This window comes from Pseudochaenichthys georgianus, chromosome 13 (genome assembly GCF_902827115.2).
Source record: "Pseudochaenichthys georgianus chromosome 13, fPseGeo1.2, whole genome shotgun sequence".
Classification (NCBI taxonomy): Eukaryota; Metazoa; Chordata; class Actinopteri; order Perciformes; family Channichthyidae; genus Pseudochaenichthys; species Pseudochaenichthys georgianus.
The window spans coordinates 36,484,838-36,502,251 of record NC_047515.1 but is presented as its reverse complement, the minus strand read 5'-3'; the positions used below and the strand labels follow the sequence as shown (position 1 = coordinate 36,502,251).

At 41.7% G+C, this 17,414-nt stretch overlaps 1 protein-coding gene across 2 annotated transcripts in view; it reads left to right on the top strand.

Annotated features, from left to right (window-relative positions):
• The first annotated feature begins 358 nt into the window (after positions 1-358).
• The window catches only part of LOC117457183 (clathrin heavy chain 1), a 38,370-nt gene continuing 21,314 nt past the window's right edge, over positions 359-17,414 (top strand). The window contains exons 1-14 of one of the 2 annotated variants that reach the window (XM_034097107.2): positions 359-765; positions 4,288-4,495; positions 8,099-8,367; positions 9,371-9,532; positions 9,671-9,784; positions 10,018-10,191; positions 11,434-11,631; positions 12,541-12,741; positions 13,161-13,313; positions 13,775-13,897; positions 15,288-15,425; positions 15,616-15,780; positions 15,867-16,047; positions 16,136-16,299. In XM_034097107.2, the coding sequence (XP_033952998.1) occupies positions 724-765; positions 4,288-4,495; positions 8,099-8,367; positions 9,371-9,532; positions 9,671-9,784; positions 10,018-10,191; positions 11,434-11,631; positions 12,541-12,741; positions 13,161-13,313; positions 13,775-13,897; positions 15,288-15,425; positions 15,616-15,780; positions 15,867-16,047; positions 16,136-16,299 (2,292 nt within the window). In that variant the 5' untranslated portion in view covers positions 359-723. The remainder of the gene's footprint in view (positions 766-4,287; positions 4,496-8,098; positions 8,368-9,370; positions 9,533-9,670; positions 9,785-10,017; positions 10,192-11,433; positions 11,632-12,540; positions 12,742-13,160; positions 13,314-13,774; positions 13,898-15,287; positions 15,426-15,615; positions 15,781-15,866; positions 16,048-16,135; positions 16,300-17,414) is intronic. The other variant, XM_034097109.2, reaches the window with a different exon arrangement.

The window sequence follows — 17,414 nt, the reverse complement described above, 5'->3', positions numbered from 1 at the left end:
ATTGTAACTGAATTGACAGACAAAGGCGATTTATTCAGTGTGTTTTAAGGAAGCTAAACTAAATGAAGATAAAAATATAAGAAACTACAAATAAATTGTATTTATTATTCTTAACTGATCCCAGTGTCCTTCCAGAGGTTCCTGGATGATATGTATTTATTTTTAATATAATGTAATAGAACTAGATACCATTTATTTATTTTTTAATGTGATGCACTATATTGTAACGGAACTGACGCACATGGGCGATTTATGCGGTTCGTTTAAGGAGGATAAACAACTGTTACATTCTTACAAAGATAAGCAACAACACAGATATTGTATTTATTATTCTTATGTTAAAAATAATAAATTATGAAATCCCTCCATCCTTAACCCAGGGGCGTTCAGGTACCAGTGTCCTTCCAGAGCTCCATAGATGCTTCCGGACTGAAGCAGGCTCTTTCCGCCGCCATTGCGGATTTCGGACAGAAGATCAGCCACTGCTATCCATCGATGCAGGGCAGGAGGCACTTACAGAAGGGGGACATATCTAACATTTTGTACCAGTAGCAGATTCCGGAAACACGATCACCAACACCGTATTTTACCTTTTATCGTGTCTTTTTGTTTTCACTGACTGGCTCCGACCTACACAGTGAGGAGGTCGAAGCTAGTGCGGTGCATAGCTAGCTGTACGGCTAGGATTTCAGGAGGAGGATAAGCTAAAACGAAACCCTCACCATGGCTCAAATCCTACCTATCCGCTTCCAGGAGCACCTGCAGGTATGTTAGCAAACCTTTATAGCAATGTGTGAACACATAACAAACGTTATCGTTATATCTTAATTTGACCCGCTTAGCTGCCGTTTGACAGCTAGCTAGCTAAGCTAACGTCAATACCAAACCCCCAGGAAGGAAGTGCGCCGGCTGTTGAAGACCATTTTTGGAATGGTCGTAGTGGACAAACTGTGGTACTACAGCTTCCCTGACGTCACGTTGGCCCAAAAATACTTTTTCTCGTTGAATTACATTGGGAAAGAGACGTCTGTAAATCAGCGTGTAATTTTATTTTAGCTAAATAAACTACTAAGCACAAACTTTTGTATAGCTCTCATTTGAATGACCTGGGTCTAAAAGTTGTAAAATGCGCTCAAAACTCAATGCAGTGTTATTTTCTCCCTATTCATTTGACTGGGCAGAGGGAGGGAGATCGGAGGCGGGGCTTGAGGGAAACTCAACTGCGCATGCTCTGTGGGCCCGTATACGGGTACCTTCTGAATCTATAGTCGTTTTATTTTGGGCTTCATACGCCACTGAGCGACTCTCATAGGAATGAACGGTGTATTCAGTTATCTTCAGTTCAAAACCCGCAGCAAATGAATGACCTCCCCTCCCCCGTTTACTCAGCAGCTAACGGCTAGCATCTCTCATTCATTGCACTGATGCTGTTGCTACGCTAGCCGAGGTTAGCTGTCATCGACGGACAGGGGGATAATACTTACATTAAACAGGCTTCCATGACCTTCAGTGTGTAGTTCTTGTGTTATTGATATCTACATGGCTACATTTAGGTTAGCAAACATTAGGTATATTAGCTATCGTTACAGTAGATGGGTCGTGATGTTGCATTCACGTCACTAGAGATGTATTCAGTCTGCTAAATGCTAATCTGCTCTGATGTAGCTGTCATATTTTCCCTCTTTCTCTCTTATTCTTTGATTTTATTATATATAACATATATATGTACATCAAACATTATATACACATAACAGATTGACATCAGGGGTACATGTACAGAGATACATTATATTCTGTATATTTATATTGTGTATTCAATATATATATATATTTATATATATATATTGAATATATATACCCTATACATGCATATCTTTCATTATTGTCATGTATATATTCATTGTTTATCTTCTACTGCTGATATATTTAGCTTTATTGTTGATTGTATATTATTTAATTTATGCAATGTATTATCTATGCTGCTGTGGTGATTTTATTTTCCCAAATTGTGATCAATAAAGTATCAGTCGATACATTTTATCTTTTATCCTATCTTAAAAAATAAAATAGGAACATATACATACAATTGTGATTAAATACAAAAGGGCACATTTCAAGTAAAATATTTATCAAATACACATTTGGTTCTTATCTTTTTAATAGTGGTTCCATATTCTTGTAATTCTTAGTAAAAAATCTGCAAGATTTGATTTAGAGACAGTCCATTTCTTCTTGTGAATGTCAACAAGTAGTTACAATATTTGTATAAAATCCATCACCCTTAAAGTTTATAAAAGTGTCCTCCTGCTGAAGTTGTACAGTTTTTCCCAAAGTCAATATCAATTTTAAATCTCTCTAGGGTCTTTTTCACAGTATGAAACATGTATGTAAATGTGTGATTGAAACCTCTTCAACCTTTATTATCATGTGGCTATAAAGTCATTAAATCACATGGGATCTCTAATGTGATATTAAGCTAACTAGTAGCTGTGAAACCGTGGTCGGCTGCAAACTAAACGTATGCCATTATTCAGTAATGTGGTGTCACGACAGGGCTGTAGTGGATTTGACCTGGAACATATATTATCTTATTTCCCAGCTGTCGGAGGTGAGGCACGGTCCACCTATTCTTCCGTTAAGTTAAGACATGTCGCCTCTGATGCAAAGTGTCTTGCCCAGGGACACAACCTGGGCAAGACACAGGTCTTGGGACTCGAACTTGCTATCCCCTGATTCGAAGTCCACCACACTCCCACTGAGCTACATCCGCCCCCTAATTTCATAAAACACCTGTATCCGGATCGGGTGCATCTAACTGCATTCGTAACAGTTGGTAGATGTGTTTGATGTAGACGTGGCATCAACCTCGTCACATATTTAACAAATAACTTATGAGACAATAAACAAACATGAACCACTCAAATACATCAAATAAATGCATTTATAGCATCTGTGCAATGTTCAGCGACGAGTGATGGCTGCTGGAATAATATGTTTATTCTTTGTTGGGGGACTCTTATATGGTTGTTATATTTCTAAAGGATATTTGTATTCTTAATATTTATGTTCTTTACTGTGTACTTTCCCTGTATTTAAATATCCTCTTCAATGTGTTTATTATATAGGCCAAACTCCAAAGCCAATTCCTTGTAAGTGAAAACGTATTATTTGGAAGTTTTTCTGAATCTAAAGCTCCATCAGACGGACTAAGCAGTGTGCACAGGGTGGGCAGAGTCATCTAAATAGAGCCGGTCATTACTGTGGTGTGTTCAGGGAGGGACCCTGGGTTAAGCTGTGACTCAACCAGCAGCCTGCTCGACCATTTAACAATTTCATTCAGGGAATCTCTCCTTGTGGGAGAGACAGATAAAAATAGATTCAACAAATAAAATAAGATCTTCATGGTTTCCTCAATCAAAACGAAAACCGGTTCCCCCGTTTGCACACGGCTTCACAATTAGCGTTATCCGTAATTGTCCCAAGGTATGGGGAATAGTCTGTTTAATCAAAGATCTCAGCTGCTTGATGTATTTGTGATTATTGTTCTCCCTGAAATGTAAGAAATGAACCATTCAGGAAGCAGCACCTTGGATGACCTCTAACTATAAGTCAATATTCTCCAGTTTATTACATTTGTATTTTTATACAGAGCGAGTTTTTTTCTGTTATTTAGCCAAGCCTTAATGATATAGATGGGATGGACAACATAATAGAAACACACATCAATGTATTGCAACTGTTGGACCACAAGAAGGGTCTTTAAGGAGGGCACTGCACATCTATACCTGCAGTTCATAATGGTTATTAAACTAGAGCCCCAATGTGGACATCCATTGCAGAATTGGAATAACTTATAATAATAATTAATGATCTTTTAAGCAATCCAAAGACACTTTTCATACAGAAAGGCTGTATCGTTTATTGTATAGCCCAATGTTAGCTTTGTACCTCAAAACTCATTGGTATCATAGACGCTTGATTATTATTTGCAATAACCCAAAATCACATTGAAAAATCCCATTGGCTTTTTTTGGAGGGAACCCTCGCAATATTATCTTTCAGGTCGGCCTTCAAAAGTACGCCATCACTGCACCAATCTATTTGTATGATGTATTTCTGTCTAAAAAAGTGCTTTCAAATGATTCTATGGATGATGCCTTTTAAGATATGTAATATATTTACCTAAAAGACCACACCTTTTTTAATAAGTATTGTCACAATTTTGTTGCGTTGGACTGTGTTTTCCATGGGCTGCTTCTTTAAACAAGTCGTGTGTTCATATCTCAGCTCCAGAACCTGGGAATCAACCCGGCCAACATTGGGTTCAGCACTCTGACCATGGAGTCTGATAAGTTCATCTGCATCAGAGAGAAGGTGGGTGAGCAGGCCCAGGTGGTCATCATCGACATGGCCGACCCCAACAACCCCATCCGCCGGCCCATCTCCGCAGACAGCGCCATCATGAACCCTGCCAGCAAAGTTATTGCCCTTAAAGGTAAGCTAATGCTACAAAGCACCTGTTAGCGCTGTTAGCTTAACGTGACACCCAGAGAGGAATGTTTGTGGAAACTCAGAAGAAATTTTTTCGTAATTCACACACGGTGCTTTTTTAATACATCGGGTCATTTGTGTACATTTGGTTTGTGTTGTCAGTCAGTTACGTAGCTGTCACAGTCTGCTTTTCATTTTGATGTTCATATGTAGACCACCTCATAACTGTCTGTCAGTTAACTGAAATACAGTGTAAGAATTTAAAATGTAATATTTGAGGAAAGGTAGCCGTAGCACGAGAGTAAACTGTCATGCTGTCATGAATGCTTTGTCTATTTTGCTTGTTTTTTGCTCTTTTTTCATTTCCTACTGCTTTCTTATGTTTGCAGACGGTGAGTTGAATTTTACATATCATGAGTTGTCAAAGTGTTCTCCTGTTTGCACTGTCTTGAGATGTGTTGCATAGTTGGTCATTTTGTAATGAATGCTTGGATTTACAACAACAGAGCAAAGCAAGCATAGAAAAATCAAGAGGGCTGTGTGTGGCTGTGTGTGGCTGTGTGTGCTGTGTGTGGTGTGTGTGTGTGTGTGTGTGTGTGTGTGTGTGTGTGTGTGTGTGTGTGTGTGTGTGTGTGTGTGTGTGTGTGTGTGTGTGTGTGGTGTGTGTGTGTGTGTGTGTGTGTGTGTGTGTGTGTGTGTGTGTGTGTGTGTGTGTGTGTGTGTGTGTGTGTGTTGTGTGTGTGTGTGTGTGTGTGTGTGTGTGTGTGTGTGTGTGTGTGTGTGTGTGTGTGTGTGTGTGTGTGTGTGTGTGTGTGTGTGTGTGTGTGTGTGTGTGTGTGTGTGTGTGTGTGTGTGTGTGTGTGATTACCATTTTCTGAAACATAGTTGAATGAAAACACTTCTTATTTGGAGCCTGTACCGAACGAATAATGGCTGCCCTTTTTATAAATACATTTGAAAAGGATGTCAGCTTCAATAGTACAGTTCCTACATCACTTTAAAACTGCCTCAAGCACTTCCATCATCATCTGCCAGAAAATTGTCTTTCAATAATCTTTAATTTAAGATTGAAAGACGACAAACCCTGAACCAAGCAACATACAGTATGCAGTAAAAGGGTTTAAAATAATAATGTAAGCAATGGGAAAATCAAGCAAGCCGTGACATGTATTGATTAACTGAAGGTACTGGATTGGCTGTCTTTTGGACGTGTTTCTATAAAGATATTTAATGTGCCTTACGTATGTGTGGAGTGAAAATGAAACACTAGTTGTTGTTATTATTAGAATTTGGTGCCATTGGCCTGAGTTGTTAGAATGAAATATACTCTTAGTAGTTTTATTTATATATATATATATATATATATATATATATATATATATATATATATATATATATATGTGTGTTGGTTAGCAGACAGTCCTGTAGATTTGTAAATTGACCGGCACATCGTTGGTTTGGTTCTCTACCTCCTTCAAATTGATACTTATCTGAATTTGGCTCTTGTTGTGATATAATTCAGATTTCAGTATTGGAACATGTCTTGCTTTGGTGCCCCTTGTGGTACGATCAGAGATGACAGGGAGATGCACAGTTACTCATAACAAACACATGTCAAGAGAATCTGCAGAGATGAATCCAAATGTGTTCTGTGTGTTTCGGGGTCATTTCCCCATTTGTGGCCAGTTGGAAGACGTTCACCTACTTCCTCTCCACATTATGTCAGAGGAGTAATCTTCAGGCTTATAAAACCTCTTCAGTGCGTGTTGAATAACCTCTATAAGTGCACTTACAGTGTTTGTGCTCGAGAATAATCGTCACTTCACTTTTTGTCTGTATTTCCTGTAGCCACACCCAGTTTGACCAAAGCATTCGTTTAAAAATATCACTGTATGCATCGTCACTCATGTGCTGTACTGCCCTCGTGTGTTTTGGTTAGATTCCATCTCAAAGATATGTCTTGGGCACAAAGAGTTGGTGTTTGTTTCCTGGAGTGATACCAAGTAGTATGGGTGTGATGCGTCCTTCATCATCTCATCTGTTTGTGTGCTTTGTGGTCGTCTTTTGCCAATCTGCATTCAGACTAGGGCTGCACGATTTGGGGAAATAATCTAATTGAGATTTGTCTGACAGATATTGCAATTCGATTTGCGATATTTGTTTTTAAGCGACCCAACGGAAGTTTATTGTAAAATGCGGCCATAACTCCGGCTAGGAAGGTCGTATCAACGTGCTCCCGTCTCTAGCACCCCCGCAGCCCGAGCTACGAGTGAAATAACTAAACTTACATGAAACTTCCGTTGGGTTGCTTTAAAGTCAAGCTTCAGTTAAAGATTCACCCTGTGATAGAAACATGTGATGGAGCATTACTCACCTGACCCAGATGCTTTCACCAAACCATCTAAAGCTCCATTGGAAGCCATTTGGAAAGGGCAGGCACTTTCAAAAGCACTTGCCAGGTGATTGGATCAATCTGTCAATCACCTTCTATCATGGGCCACTTCTGATTGGTTAACAATGGCTGGTACATGTGGAGCACAGCACTTCTGATTGGTGTGGATGACTGACACACAAGAAGAAAAGAACAAAACGTTTTTAAAAAATCGCAGGCTTTGCGATTTGATAATCGCATCATTTCAAATTGCGATTTAGATTCTTAATCGTTCAGCCCTAATTCAGACCCACCCCAAATTCCCATCTCCCTCATTTTAGGATGACATTTCAGTGTGAATCTGTCAAGAGAAACGGGCCACACGCCTAGACTCATTTCTCCAGTAGGTGGTGGGGGGGGGGGTCGGACCTTTAACTTGCACTAGGCACCATGTATTTCTGCCACAGAAGAGGATTAGTGCCACATGTCGGACCAAAACTGATCTTTTTTGTTTGTTTACGACAAAAAAGGGAGAATTCTGAAATCAAAGAATCCTGACTTAAATTACAGAATCTCTCAGATAAAAAAAACGACTTTTCGTCAGATCAAATGCGGCCCTAATACTCTTCTGTAATCTGCAAACACAGAAAGTATAGAAGTGATATTAATGTCTCCAAGCAGGGATCCAAACTTAAAACAGTACTAAAATTGTATCCAGGAAGTCCAGTTTGAGTAATAGAGCCACACGTTTTAATGCTAATTGGAATTAGAAAATGAGATCCTATAAATCAGCCTTTGACATTAATTTATTTATGTCCATTACATTGACTACCAGGTCAAGAGTAGAGCGACCCGTTCACATTGAAGCTCAAACATCTCCCTTGCTTTGCAAACACAGTGGCCTCATTGAAATGAATTGTTATTGTTCTTTCAGTGAAATGCCTCAGACCTAACTGAATGCAGACCCCACAGTGGCTGCCCTTCTGTTGCTCTTGCCTCTTGTTTTCACTCTGGTTCTGGCTTCTTGTTTGGTCCTTCGGTGTCACTAACACATGGATCCAGGGATTGGACGTTGGTATGCCCGATTCCCGAATCCTGTGTGTCCTCCCAGAGTCTGCTGTAATGTGTGTTTTTCTGTGGTAGTCTCTTAATGATCGTGGTGCTTCTATTTTATTTTTATCATTTTTTTTTTATGGTGGGGGTCACTGCGTTAACCTTCTCTCCTGATGTCCACAGCGGCAAAGACCCTGCAGATCTTCAACATCGAGATGAAGAGCAAGATGAAGGCTCACACCATGACAGACGACGTGACCTTCTGGAAGTGGATCTCCCTCAACACCGTCGCCCTGGTCACAGACAACGCGGTCTACCATTGGAGCATGGAGGGCGACTCTCAGCCAATCAAAGTGTTCGACCGTCACTCCAGCCTGGCAGGATGTCAGATCATCAACTACAGGACGGACGCCAAGCAGAAGTGGCTGCTGCTCATCGGCATCTCGGCACAGGTGATCACTCTGACTGAATGTCGTTAATAAACGTACTGCAACAGTTTATTAATATTTATAATCAAAACTTAATTTAGTAAAACTGCATCGTTCATAGATACCTCTTTAAGCACGCTGAACTTGGTGTTTTTAGTATCCTCCGCTGTCACTGTAGGATAAAAACCTCAACTGCTCTGCTTGTTAACTTGAAAAGGGGGCGGCCATGTCTGTTCTTCCTTAATCTGCATTATCTGTACATGCATGAACTAAAAGCTTGTGACGTATATTATTATTAAACAATTTAATTGTATGAATATCCATTAAAGGTGGGGTAGGTAATTCACTTCAGAAACACTTTTTGTTATATTCCATGGAATGCTCTTAACATCCCGATAGCAATGAATATATTAAATGCTTTGACAATAAATACATTAAAAAATATCATCTGTGGAAGCCGTGGCGCTGTAAAAAGCACGACCAATCATCTGAGCCAGCCCGGCTAAAATAACTGGATGGCCTACCTGCCTGTCAGCCTTCCATCTGTGCACAAACTTATCTCGTGCCCTCATTGGTCATGTTCGTGTGTGTTGGGAGGGGCTCTGAGGAAGTCTGAAGGAAGTGGTAGATTTTTTTCGGCTGCGTATTTTCAAATTCTAGCGCACTCCAGCTGGTTTCTCCATGCTTACCTACCCTACCTTTTTAAATGGTATAAAATATATCTCATTACCATAAAAAATGCCTCGTAATGAAAACGGATATTTGTTTTCCTGGCTCATAAAAAAATAAGAAATTCTAATAAAATGAACATCGGCATTGATATCGTTTCACAAACTTGATAATAGTGCATCCTTAATTTTGATGTTTTTTTTCTACTTTGAATAATGTCTATTTTAACAGAAAAAAATGCCTTTTATAATTCGGAACCAATATTTGTGCCGCAAGCAGAGCTGCTAAAGAATCAGCACAACTGAAAAGGATCTTAATACAACAATAACGCCTTAATGTGGATTTTTTCTTTTCCTAGCAAAACCGTGTGGTTGGAGCCATGCAGCTGTACTCTGTGGACAGGAAGGTGTCTCAGCCCATCGAGGGGCATGCCGCCGGCTTTGCACAGTTTAAAATGGAGGGCAACACTGAAGAATCCACCCTGTTCTGCTTTGCGGTGCGAGGACAGGCCGGAGGAAAGGTAATGACGGCACTGTCGAGACTAAACGCTGACACCTGCAGAGATAAAGAGCTCAGACTCATTTCAAATGTGTATAAGGAACTTTTCAGAGGCTCTTGTATCCTGACTGCTTCTCCTTTTGCCTCTTTTTACTTTCAGCTGCATATCATTGAAGTAGGGACCCCGCCCACTGGGAACCAGCCGTTCCCAAAGAAAGCTGTCGATGTGTTCTTTCCTCCAGAAGCACAGAACGACTTCCCTGTGGCCATGCAGGTAACAAGACCACTTACAAGAAGACACGTAGAGCCGGTTAGCTTTTTTCAAACTACTATTTGCCACATGGGTCAAAACTCTCCTGTGGTGCATCATTGTTATTTCTTCAAACAAAAAAGATTTTCCAAAACTCCCCTCAGGGCGTGACCACACTCTCTGACCTGGCATTACTTAGCCCTGGTTTAATTTCTCCTTTACACTTCCTAACCAGATTTCTCTTTCTGCACATGTAGATCAGCTCCAAGCAAGACGTCGTCTTCCTCATCACCAAATACGGCTACATCCACCTGTATGACCTGGAGACTGGAACGTGTATCTACATGAACCGGATCAGCGGGGAGACCATTTTCGTCACCGCCCCCCATGAGCCAACTGCCGGCATCATCGGAGTCAACAGGAAAGGACAGGTACGCTGACATAGATGTTGAACTAACTATCAAAAGCAATTCCTTCCTGCAGGCCGCTTCTTATTTGGATTGATTGGATGAAATGGCATCAGGTATCGGTTAACAAATGTTTGTAGGATATATGTGGGATTAATTCAAATGTATAATTATTTAAGAATGGACATGATTCAACATGAGCACTCATCATGTAGTCCATCATGTAAAAGTGGCAGATTTAGCTATGGAGGGTGATTTGTATCTGCAGTCCCTGGCAGGTTGATGACATGTCAAGAAAAACATCCAAGAACATATCCTCACAAACACATGAGCAGTATCGAAGCACACATTAAAGCACAGATAAGCATCTAATATTGCTATTATGAGCATAATAAGGCCATCATTTGTGCCCCTACTGCTCTGATTGGTTAGCTGGCCGACACTGTTGTGATTGGTCAACCTCTTAGAGATGTCCCGCCCCTTAGTCTATCACGTACAATATGTTGGAGCGCTAGCAAATAGACGCGCTAGTGTTACATAGTGATGTCACTATGTTACAGAAGTCAACAAAGGAGTCGAATGGAGGCGTTTCAGGAAGGGGGGGAGAGAGAGAACTCCATCTGGAGGAAACGCAGGGATTGTAGCCTTTGCAGACCATTTACATGCACACAAACCTTTAGAACACACTACAGGAAAGGAAGAAATCATAAAAAGCAGAATATGGACTCTGATGTTATTTCTGATTCCCTGAGCCCTCTGTCTCTCAGCATGTGTCCTTGGGTGTTGTCGTGTGACCTTGACAGAGAATTCTCTGAAAATAACCGAGTGCAGCGGCATATTCGCTGTCGGGCATCTCGTGACAGTCATAGCAGGATGGCTAAGCCTTACCAAGCAGACACAATCTAATCCTGTTACTGCTCTGTGCTCTTATCTGCAGCTCTAGACTGTACAGCTTTCTGTAACACACACACACACACACACACACACACACACACACACACACACACACACACACACACACACACACACACACACACACACACACACACACACACACACACACACACGTAATACTACACCAGGCAATCCCTCCCTGTAATTTAGGAAGGTGACAAGTACAGGTCTTAGGATCTAATTCACTTAAATCTATTTTTGCATCCAGAGATTTGAGCGTCAATAGAGTGCACTGTTTATACCAGGCAGGTGTCAAATGACTTATCTTCTATTATGTACAGACAATAAAGAGTGCAACATGTGTTTCTCTAGGTGTTGTCTGTGTGCGTGGAGGAGGAAAACATCATTCCCTACATCACCAACGTGCTCCAGAACCCGGACCTGGCGCTGCGCATGGCCGTCCGCAACAACCTCGCCGGTGCTGAGGAGCTGTTCGCCCGCAAATTCAACACTCTGTTTGCAGCGGGGAATTACTCCGAGGCTGCCAAGGTGGCGGCCAACGCACCCAAGGTACTGCCACCGTCAGGGTTGGGAGGGGTACCTTAAACATATTACTAGTTACCCGTAAATGACAAGTGCAAGAAATCCAAGAGAAAATAAATATCAATAAGATTTTTTTTGTTACTGAAGTGTATTATTTAAGACAACAGAACAATGTGACCGTAGAAAAGCAGAAGCCAAGATATTTAGGATCAAAAATGTTTTTAATTGACAGGAAAAGCTGCCTCTCATTCAGCATATTCAGGCAGTAGCCTATACACCAACAATGAAACACATGAGCACACACTACAGTTTGAAAAGCAGAAATAAAATCTGTGCTGAGAAAATGCTCCGTTTTAGATTCATACACACAGTTAAATGTGGGGTAGGTAATTTTGGAGAAACCAGCTGGAGTGCGCTAGAATTTGAAAATACACAGCCGAAAAAAATCTGCCACTTCCTTACAGAGCCCCTCCTCCAACACACACGAACGCACACATGACCAATGAGGGCACGAGATAAGTTTGTGCACAGGTGGAAGGCTGACAGGCAGGTAGGCCATCCGTTTAGCCGGGCCGGCTCAGATGATTGGTCGTGCTTTTTACAGCGCACGGCTTCCACAGATGACGTTTTTTATGGATTTTTTGTCAAAGCACTTCTGATATTCATTGCTATCGGGATGTTAAGAGCATTCCATGGAATATAACAAAGTGTTTCTCGTGCCGGTTTCTCAAACTTACCTACCCCACATTTAAGCTCACACACAATATTTTATGAACATATAGACATTTTTTAGATATGTAACAGCAATCTGATTACGTCTTTTTGAATGTAACTAGGGGGATACAGTTACCTTTGGATCCTGTTACATGTAATCAGTTACTTCCCAAACCTAATGCTACTGTTACTAAATTACCTCCATTCCTGTTTTCTCCCCAGGGGATCCTGCGGACCCCCGACACCATCCGTCGTTTCCAGAGTGTTCCCGCCCAGCCGGGCCAGACGTCTCCGCTGCTCCAGTACTTTGGCATCTTGCTGGACCAAGGCCAACTGAACAAGTTTGAGTCTCTGGAGCTGTGCAGGCCCGTCCTGCAGCAGGGCCGCAAGCAGCTCCTGGAGAAGTGGCTGAAAGAGGACAAGGTGTGTGTCCAGTGTTTGATTTGTCAATGTATTGAAACGCACCTGCTTTTTGGAAATTCTATAGATTCAAGGCTTCTATTGTCATGTGTTCATCGCTACAGTGTAGTTATGACAATGAAAATCTTAGGTCACAGGTTCCTCCACAGTGCAACACAATAAAACAGATAAAATAGTGCAAGAAGAGTCTATATACAAGTAATTGGAATATGATATATTAGATAAATAAGTTGCAAACGGATGAATGTTATGGATGTTGTTTCAAAAGTTCAGGTGTTTCACAGATGTTGTTTCAGCAGTTCAGTTGTTTAGCAGTCTTATTGCCTGTGGTATGAAACTGTCTCTGAATCTGATGTAACCCTAAACAATGTGTCCCAAAGCAAGAGATACATTATTTTGTTTTTGTGTTTGTGTGTGTGCAGCTGGAGTGCTCTGAGGAGCTCGGAGACTTGGTGAAGTCTGTAGATCCCACTCTGGCCCTCAGCGTCTACCTCAGGGCCAACGTCCCCAACAAGGTCATCCAGTGCTTTGCAGAGACCGGACAGTTCCAGAAGATTGTCCTCTACGCCAAGAAGGTTTGTGACGCTGCCTGACTTTATTTTATATTTAATATCCGACTAGGCTGCTGTGGAGACGAAACTCTTTTGCTGCGTCGTGATTTGCTGTTGTCTTTACCTTTGCTCTATCAAAATCAGTCACATCGACCACGAAACACATCTAGAGTTACACACACCGTTGGAACCAGTATATTCTTAGCTTTCCAATAATATCCTTATTGTGTTCGTCCTGCAAATATTCCTTTACACGCTTCAACGGCGAATGTATCTTCTGGATGTGCCAACAATATTTGAATATTTTTAAAGCCACGAATTTGTTTAAAATCAACCAAAACCACAAAATGACCAAAACATAAATTCATGATTATCTAGCCGTTGGGGCGTCTGACTGATTTTGATAGAGCAGTTCACATGTCTCCGTAAAATGGCGAACCTCAGTGGTATGGATATGTAGTTTAAAGCTGTTGTTGTTCCCGTAGGTGGGCTACACTCCAGACTGGATCTTCTTGCTGAGGAACGTCATGCGCATCAGCCCAGAGCAGGGCCTGCAGTTCTCCCAGATGCTGGTCCAGGACGAGGAGCCGCTTGCTGACATTACACAGGTAAAAAAAAAAAAACACGTTTTCACAGGGACGCAGGAAGCGGGGGTGCTGAGGGGGCTGCAGCACCCCCATCTGTTGGCGGAGAGTTGTAACTGCAACGCCAAAAAGTTCACTAAACAAATCAATAAAAAAAACGCGAAAAATCACGGTTAAATTGACAAGTAATAGTCTGCTACTAGTATTGCTACTACTATGTCTCAAAAACGAATATTAGATTTCTTTAATGGCCCCAAAGCCAAACAACCAAAAAACCCTATCGACTCGGAGTCCCTGCAGGTGGACACAGACAGCTGTCACTCAGCCACCCGGAGGAGAGAACACTCGCGGCTCTTGTTAACGACGTTGCCCCCGTCCAGCAGCTAACAACAGCTCAGTTGCCCTCGGTGAAGAGCCTTGCCAGCCCAAGGACTTTACATTCCCTGCCAGGCGGTTTGGAAAGGAAACATTCACCCAATCCTTCAATTCAGGCTGGTTTAAACAGTGGACATGGCTTCACTATATAAAAGAAAATGATAATGCGGTGTGCTTCTTCTGTTGCTCTGCAAAAGAAAATAAGCTCGTCAGTGCAGACAAGAACAGGGATGGGAGCTTTGTTAAAGAAAACATTTAGGGAGCATCAACGGAGGCTGTCAACAAACATTAAAACGAACACCAATTAATGCGCTGCTCTCACAAGCTGTTGCTAAGGAAGAAATGACTGCACAGACTGTGACTTATTTCCACCACCCCTGAGCGCAAGACCACCTTCGGTGTTCTGTAGCCTATGCTGTGTGCGCGCGAAGAGAGTGAGAGAGAAGTTCAGAGTTACTCGTTATTAATATTTTCGGATTTTTGCTCTGTGTTCACTTAAATAAAATAAATAAATACGTTCATTTATTGCTTTTCTAGCATATAGCCGAATTCACAAAAATGTGCAATTGTGTAAATTGTCACTGTTAGAAACCGATGATTATTCATGTAAGCCTATTCCGTTTTAATATGTTAACTCTGCATCTGTTATTGTTATACAATCCGGTGCGCAGTGCGCGCTATAAAGTTCAAGTGCGTTGTTATTGCTACCCGGCTGCGTCTCAATCAACAATAAATCGTCTTCTGATTAGAAAAAAACCTGCTGCATTTCGGGTGTGTGTAATCCCCGCGCACCCCCAGCTCTGACTGACTTCCCGCGTCCCTGCGTTTTCACCATGAATTCATAACGCAAGCACCTACATCTCATCATATTGGCAAACATGTGGGAGAGAAACTGGAGGCAACGTTGGGATTTTACATGCATTTACTTGCACAAAAAACTATACAACACACGACATGAATAAAGCAGAATAGGGCTGAAAATATAAAGTCTTTTTGTGACATCAATGATTATTATTTAGTTTATTTCTCTCTGTTCCAGATTGTTGATGTGTTCATGGAGTACAACCTGATCCAGCAGTGCACATCCTTCCTACTCGATGCCCTGAAGAACAACAGACCCATGGAGGGACCCCTGCAGACACGCCTGCTGGAAATGAATCTGGTGCACGCTCCACAGGTACAGAAACTAACTGAATTTAGTTCAGTTGATCATACATGCCAACATTACCATATTGCAGAGTTACAAATTGATGACTGCCATTTATCCAGATCTATTCTCGTTGCATTTCCTTTGTGCAAAGTGTGCTGTCTCAGACATACCTTCAGACAGTGTTGAAATGTTTTTGCCCCTGTGTCCGGTCTTGCAGGTTGCAGACGCCATCCTGGGCAATCAGATGTTCACCCACTACGACCGCGCTCATGTGGCTCAGCTGTGTGAGAAGGCCGGTCTCCTGCAGAGGGCGCTGGAGCATTACACCGACCTGTATGATATTAAGCGTGCTGTGGTGCACACACACCTTCTCAACCCAGAGGTATAACGCCGCCCAAGGGAAAATACTAAAATGGGACTGTGATTTTGTTCCCTGTATTCCTCAATGTTTCCTCTTCGTCTCTGCAGTGGTTGGTGAATTTCTTTGGCTCACTGTCAGTGGAGGACTCTCTGGAGTGTTTGAGGGCCATGCTGTCTGCAAACATCCGCCAGAACCTGCAGATCTGCGTCCAGGTCGCCTCCAAGTACCACGAGCAGCTCTCCACCCAGTCCCTCACTGAGCTGTTCGAGTCATTCAAGAGCTTTGAAGGTAAACAAGGAATAACCATGTGCATTTAGAGAAAACACTGTTTTAAAAGAGAGTTGCACTCAGTTTGTGTTCCTTTTTTTGTCTTCAGGTTTGTTTTACTTCTTGGGGTCCATTGTGAACTTCAGCCAGGATCCAGAGGTCCACTTCAAATACATCCAGGCCGCCTGCAAAACGGGCCAGATCAAAGAGGTGGAGAGAATCTGCAGAGAGAGCAACTGCTACGATCCCGAACGCGTGAAGAACTTCCTCAAGGTCAGAAACGAACCAGTGCAGAAAAAACATTTCTTTATAACTAAGCCTTCCCTCGACTAAGGATTTTTTTTAATTAATAAGTAGTCGTAAATTCAGAGCAATTAATCAACTAGTCATCACACGTTTATGGTTATGATGATGATAATTCCAGGGCTGAGAACAAACGTTATGAGTAACATCAGAGGACATTGGATTATAAAACTGTAATAATGAGACTTTAAAGCGGACCTATCATGCAAAATGCACTTTTTGATGTCTTTTATACATAAACATGTGTCCCCGGTGTGTCGGGGAACTCACGCAGCGTCAGAAAATAAAACCCTCTCTCTTTTCCTCCGTACCCAAATCTCTAAAAACGGGGCTACAACGGAGCTAATCCAGATTTGCGTCCGATATGACGTAATATCTGAAATGTGGGCTGGCTTTACGCCCACGGCCCTATCAGAAACGCTGCTATCAGAAACAATGCCCGACTGTTTTGGACGTAATATGGTCGGTGTTTACATTAGCATCGCTAACACTCAGAGCTAACCTGTACTGGAGAGCATGTGTGTGAAGAAGCAGGAAGTAAAAAGGAACTCACCTTGTGGTATAACCGGCAAGAGAGAAAGCCTTTGAGCTCCAGACTGTTTCAGAAAGAATCCTTGATAATCCATGATATGGCGTTTCATCACGGCAGTATTTAGTTTAGACAGTAGCTGCCGGGTCCCGCGTGAGCTCAGCCCCCTTCTTTTTTTTTTTTAAAGCTTTATACCCCAAATCAGCACTTTTTTAACAGGAAGTGAAATAGAGGGATGTGAGGCATGGCTAGAATGTGTGATCTGTTTGGTATTTTGAGCAAAACACTTCATTGACATGTTTTTTATATATTTGTATACATCTGAGAGACCTATGCTATTGCCTAGAAATAGCTTGATAGGTGACCTTTAAAATATAAATGTAAAATGTACACATGCGACAATATTAACGTCAGAATCGCTGATAATGATTCTTAATGTGTGTCAGAACAAGCAGCAAGGACACACACAACTTGTGAATGCGTAACTAAATTGTAATATCAACAAAATAACATGAGCAATTTTGTAAAACAAAAGTGAAAATATACATTACATTAA